This window comes from Octodon degus, unplaced genomic scaffold, assembly GCF_000260255.1.
Source record: "Octodon degus isolate 3935 unplaced genomic scaffold, OctDeg1.0 scaffold00105, whole genome shotgun sequence".
Lineage (NCBI taxonomy): Eukaryota > Metazoa > Chordata > Mammalia > Rodentia > Octodontidae > Octodon > Octodon degus.
In genome coordinates this window covers 9,503,537-9,509,581 of record NW_004524681.1, presented here as the reverse complement: position 1 = coordinate 9,509,581, position 6,045 = coordinate 9,503,537, and the positions used below count along the sequence as shown (strand labels likewise).

General features: G+C 43.3%; 2 protein-coding genes across 2 annotated transcripts in view; one reads left to right on the top strand and one right to left on the bottom strand.

Moving 5' to 3' along the window:
- Positions 1-3,470, top strand: part of Trim69 (tripartite motif containing 69) — a 19,791-nt gene extending 16,321 nt beyond the window's left edge. Inside the window, exon 7 of the mRNA XM_012516433.2 lies at positions 2,932-3,470. Within this exon, the coding sequence (XP_012371887.2) occupies positions 2,932-3,470 (539 nt within the window). The remainder of the gene's footprint in view (positions 1-2,931) is intronic.
- Positions 3,471-4,766: 1,296 nt separating this feature from the next.
- The window catches only part of LOC101574688 (28S ribosomal protein S21, mitochondrial-like), a 5,286-nt gene continuing 4,007 nt past the window's right edge, over positions 4,767-6,045 (bottom strand). The window contains exon 4 of the mRNA XM_023724068.1: positions 4,767-4,775. Within this exon, the coding sequence (XP_023579836.1) occupies positions 4,767-4,775 (9 nt within the window). The remainder of the gene's footprint in view (positions 4,776-6,045) is intronic.

Genomic DNA, 6,045 nt, shown 5'->3' with positions numbered 1-6,045 from the left:
AAAAAAAAAAAAAAAAAGGGCATATAATGAGAAGGGGACTAGGAAAAAGGGCAAGAGGAAGGGGGTGGAAATAAAAATAAACGGTGTTATGTGCAAGTACTGACTCTATAGAACGAAGACCATCATTACATACTGCAAATGTGAAAATTAAGAAAAAAGAAAAGGTGTAAGCAATGGTAGCAGGAAAGACTGCGTGTGTGCGAGAGAGAGCTACAGCAAAGAGACGCTGACTTCCCTGTTCCCCTGAAAGAGGAGTGGCGAGGAAGGTGGCAGAGCTGCCAGCGCTGCCACAGACCCTGCAGTGTAAGGGGGAAGGACTGTGGGATGCTATCGCGTGTGCTTTGTTTTCTCCATGAAAGAGAGTAAACTTCCGACTCAGTGAGGGGACAAAGGGTGGAATAGAACTTTTGAGGAGGCAGTGGAAAATCTGAAATTGTTGAAAAGAACCAGGGGCTGGTGAGATGGCTCAGTGGTCTAAAGCACCTACTTAGAACAAGCTTAGCAAAGTACAGGGACCGCGGTTCAATCCCCCAGCACCACATGCCAGCCAGCCGCGCCCCCTGGTGGGCTGAGCTCGCCACACATACACAAAATAAATAAACAAATAGTAATTAAAAAAAAAAAAAAGAACCAAAGAGAATTTGATTTGTAAAATACAGGATTTGTAGGCAGTATCAAAGATCGGGAAAACAGGAAATGTACCGTACTATCTACTTGTGCCACTATGTGGTTTTTCTCCTGCTGTCTTCAGACCCTGGAGGGGAATTTGGATAGGTAGATAGATGTAGGTGGGCAGGAACAGAAACAGATCAAAGGCTGCTACAGTCCTTCCCCGCTGGTATTTTTTTTTTTTTTTTAATTTTTTTTGTGTGTGTGGCCAGCTCAGCCCACCAGGGGGCAGGGCTGGCTGGCATGTGGTGCTGGGGGATTGAACCGTGGTCCCTGTACTTTGCTAAGCTTGTTCTAAGTAGGTGCTTTAGACCACTGAGCCATCTCACCAGCCCCCACTGGTATGTTTGTGGAAGGAGTTGGAAGTGTTTAAGCTCAAAACACAGCTATCTGCAGTTGCATAGAGCTCCCAAAACTCCCCCATAAAGTATGACAGAAGCAAACAGGCCACACCCAAAGGATCTCTATAGCCCCAGAGGGCTGAGCTAGCGACAAGTGTCAGAGCGTGGTGTGGGCAAGCTGGGATCCTGTGAAGGTCAGTAAAAGGTCCTGACAGCCTCACTAGAGAAACTCTAGTCCTCATCTTAGCAGACAACCCACAGCATGGGGGGGGGGTAGGCGGGTTGTCACCCTGTATGGAGAAATTCAGGACCCTTAATGCTTCCAAGCCTCTTATTAGAAACAGAAGTCCTTAGACTCAGGCTCTTCTGGGAAGACAGCTGAGTGCTGCTGCTGACCCCACTTTGAAGGAAAAATAAACCTGATAACAATAAATGTATGCATATGTATCTGAGTTCATGATGTGACCAGTTATTATATTCCTGTTATCAAATTTTGTGCCGTTATCTGACACCTAGAATTTGTGTGGTTAGCATTTAGCACTTCCATCTCCTTGAGCCTTTCCCTTTTCTATGTAGTAAGAAGCGTCACCCTCCCCCAGGTATTTTTGAAATCCATAGTAAGCTGCTGTAGATGACAGTGCCTTGCTGTACTAGAATACCGTACACTAGAGTTCCTCCGACCCACTGGCACCCGTCTCCCAATCTCACTCTACTCCTCTCCAGACTCAGTAATCACTATATGATCAACTTTTTAAGCTTCTCCATGTTTTTAAATCTCAATTTATCCTAAAGTGTTATTATTGTTATTATTATTATTATTGGTAGAATACATGTAATTACTCACAGTCTGTTAGTTTAAAAGTTACAAAGACACACTTTCGTAATTTTTAGATTCGCCTGATATGAAATTATTCTTTCAGATTGCTCTGAAAGCTCCTCAAAGCTTACTCTCAATTTCTGCATAAATCGTCCTGGGTCAGTAGCCAGTTGGCTGACCACATCTGAGCATGAAGCGCTCTAGATCTCAAATGTCTATCTGTTTAAACTGAACATAAACGTCTCACTGTTGGCATCTAAACCCTAATGGTTACTCAGTCTTACCTATCTTGGGGCTGGAATAGCTCTGCAGAACCACACCTGCTTGGCAAGTGCAAGGTCCTGAGTTTGAGTCCCTGTTCAGAAATCAGTCTTACCAATCTCTGGGAGGGAAGAAGCTCTTACCTCCTCTCCCACACACAAGTACTGTATTTAACCTACTTTCTCCCTCTTGTTTACCACGAGGCATTCAAAATACACCTTACCCATGTCCTATGACAAGAAAATACTTATTTTCCCTTAGAAATAATGCCTAAAAAGGGCTGGCCAAATAGCTCAGCAGATTAAAGCACCTGCAAGCAGGCACAGGGGCCTAGGGTTTGATCCTGGGCCTGCCAAGAAGGCCCCACCCTGGGGGCGCACTAAGATAGCCATTGAGACTGGGTGTGGTGGCATGTGCCTATAATCCCAGCTCTTAGGAGGTTGTAAACGGGAGAATCACTACGAGTCAGATCTAGCAGTGAGATCCCGAACACCCTGTAGACCCTTCCCTAAAATACAAAAAAAGAAAAAGAAAAAGAAAGAAATAATGCCTAAAGTAAATATATGACTTGGTATATCTGTAGAGAAAAAGCACTAGTTTAGAAAAACTATCAGACTGGGTGTAGTAGTCCACACCTGTAATTCCAGCATTCAGGGGGCTGAGCCAGGAGGATCATTGTGAGTTTGAGAACAGCGTGGGCTATGTAGTGAGCTCAAGGCCAGCCTGAGCTGCATAGCAAGACCCTGTCTCAAAAAGACAAAAAGGAAAACTGTCTCTCCCTATGGGAACCCGCACTGAAACCCCTTTCCTCCCATGCCTTGCTTTCTTTTATTTTCCCACTAGGCCTGTATCCATTAACTCTGGACCCTAAAACAGCTCACCCGAATCTAGTGCTTTCCAAAGACCGGACCAGCGTGTGGCACGGTGATGTGAAGCAGATCATGCCCAATGACCCGGAGAGGTTTGATTCGAGCGTGGCGGTGCTGGGCTCCAAGGGCTTCACATCTGGAAAGTGGTACTGGGAAGTGGAAGTAGCCAAGAAGACAAAGTGGACAGTTGGCGTGGCCAGAGAGTCCATCATCCGGAAGGGCAACTGTCCTCTAACTCCTGAGCGAGGATTCTGGCTCCTGAGACTCAGGAACCAGACGGACCTAAAGGCTTTGGATTTGCCTTCTTGCAGCCTGCAACTGACGAACAACCTCACCAAGGTGGGCATTTACCTGGACTACGAGGGGGGGCAGGTGTCCTTCTACAATGCAAATACCATGAGCCACATTTACACCTTCCACAGCACTTTCATGGAGAAACTTTACCCCTACTTCTGCCCTTGCCTTAATGATGGTGGGGAGAATAAAGAACCACTGCGGATCCTACAACCATAGTGAGGACCCATACTGTTGTGTAAATTCAGTGTTATTAAAGAAGTATTGAAATCCTTTCCCAGGCTCAGTGGGTTCTTTTTTCAAGGTATGGGGAACTTGATAATACCAGGACTCATGCATGCAATTTCATTCTTGGCATCCTCTGTAGATTTCTTGGGAGCCTTTCTGGATGAGCTGCTCTTAGGAGACTGACCGCCATGCCATTGTGACCCAAGGCATCTTGAGTTTGGGATGCTTGCAAGACCTTTAAAATGTGCCAGCAATTATCATGGTGCCGTTATTTTTCCAGTCTAGTAATTCTAATTAGACTTATTTTCATATATGTACTCTTTTGTGTGGGGTGTGTGTGTGTGTGTGTGTGTGTGTATGCATGTGTGCACATTGGGGATTTAACCCAGGGCTTGCACACTGAGCTGTAGGCCCAGTCTCTTATGCTTCTTACTTTTAGACTCTCTAAGGTCTCTCTAAGTCCCTCAATGGCCCAGGCTGGGCTCATCCTTGCCTCAGCTTCCCAGCATGCTGGGATCACAGGTGCACACCACCACACCTGGCCTAACAACAAAAACTTGCTACAGAGACTTCAAGAAAGAAGTAAAGAGATGGTTTGAACTAGGTTATGATCTTGTTTTGAATTCTCTCAAGATACTTTTTAGTTTAGCAAATCTGACTTTTTCTTTCTTGTTCCACTTTCCTTACTTTATCTACAAGGGGCACTTGACTTTCTGTATTCAAGTAGTATAGGCCTGTCAACTGTCCCACCACTGCTGACAAAAATGTAATTCATTTCTAAGGTATGGCCAAGGTAAAGTACACTAAGAATCCACTTGGGGCTGGGGAGATGGCTCAGTGGAATAAGCGCTTCCCCAGCAATCGCAAGGGCCTGAGTTCAATCCCTGGTTCTGCCAAAAAAAAAAAAAAAAAAAAAATCCCCTTGTGAAATATAAGTGACAGCTTGAATTTTTTTTTCTTTTTTTTTTTTTTTTTTTTTTTTTTGCGGAACCAGGGATTGAACTCAGGTCCTTGCGCTTGCCAGGGAAGCACTTATTCCACTGAGCCATCTCCCCGGCCCCCCTCCTTGTTTTTTGAGATTAAGCAGGAAAATTTACTGGAGAAGCGGGATGGGGAATGGGGAATAGGAACAGCTTCTGAGAGACACGAAAGGTCCTGAATGAATGGGTTGCCCTGGAATACATTATTCTTAGCACAGAATGGATGCATATTAGGTTCATCTTCAGAGGCCCCCCAAGACCAATTAGAAAGACTCTGTTGCAGGAAGAACTGAAGCAGTCATAGTTTCTAGAACTCCTGGTTAGGGCAGAAAGGTCACTAAGCTAAAAGAACAGGGTTGTTTTTTGTTTGTTTGTTTGTTTGTTTGTTTTTGAACAGGGCTTTTTAAAATAAATCTTTTTGTTTTAAAAATAATGAAAACTTAGGGTTGGGAATTTAGCTCAGTGGCAGAGTGCTTGCCTAGCACATGTAAGGTTCTGAATTTACTACCCAGTACCACAAAAGAACAAGAAAAAGAAAGAAGAAAAATTTAAACTTACACTAAGAGCTGTACATTCGCATGGCCACCTCCCTTACTTTCTAATTATTAACACTATGCCACGTTATGGTCTCTGCCCTCAGAGTATATAATTATTTTTATTCTTGCTGCACCACTTTAGATCAAGTTACAAGCAGCATGACCCATATTATTAAATATATCAGCAAGTATCTCCTAAGAACCAGGTATTCCCTTTCATAACCAGAGGGCAAAATTATCAAATTCAATCTAAGGCCAGCCTAGACTATACAGGGAAAACCTTGTTATCAAAATTAAAATTAAAAAAAAAGATCAAATTCAGAAAATTAAACAGATACAATATTACTAGCTAATATACATCCCATATTTAATGAGTAAGTATTTCTCTTTTGTGGGGGGATTCCAGGAATAGAACTCAGGCAAATACTGTGTTGCTGAGCTATATCCTGGTCCATACATTTCTAATGGTGGGTTTCTACATACACTGTAAAGAATATAATGACAAGTTTTAACTTGATATTTAAAGCATGTCTTGGGGAAAGACAATAAGGACTACAAAATTCAGGAGGAGAGATCAGTATGTACTGGGAGCAAATTCCAAGGAAAGTCATGATTAAGTTGGGCATAGAATGAATAGGGTGAATAAATTCTAATCTAAATTCAGAAAATGCTTTATTATCATTTCTTATTATTTATTTTGTTGTTGATACAGGGTCTTGTTATGCAGTTCAGACTCATAGTAGTGCTGGGATTTCAGGTGTGTACCACCATGCCCAGTTTTCGTGGCCGACATGGCATGTGGTATTGAGGATTGAACTTGGGACCTGGTACTTGCCAGGAAGGCACTTAGACTGCTGAGCTATCTCCCAGCCCTATTTTTTTTTTAAATAGATGCCGTAATTTTTTTTTGAAATAAGGTCTTGCTCTGTAGTTCAGGCTGGCCTTGAACTCAATATGTAGCCCAGGCTGGCCTCAAATTTGAAGCAATCTCCCTGTTTCAGCCTCCCTAGTGCTGGGATTAAAAGCATGTACCACCATGCCTGGTTGAAA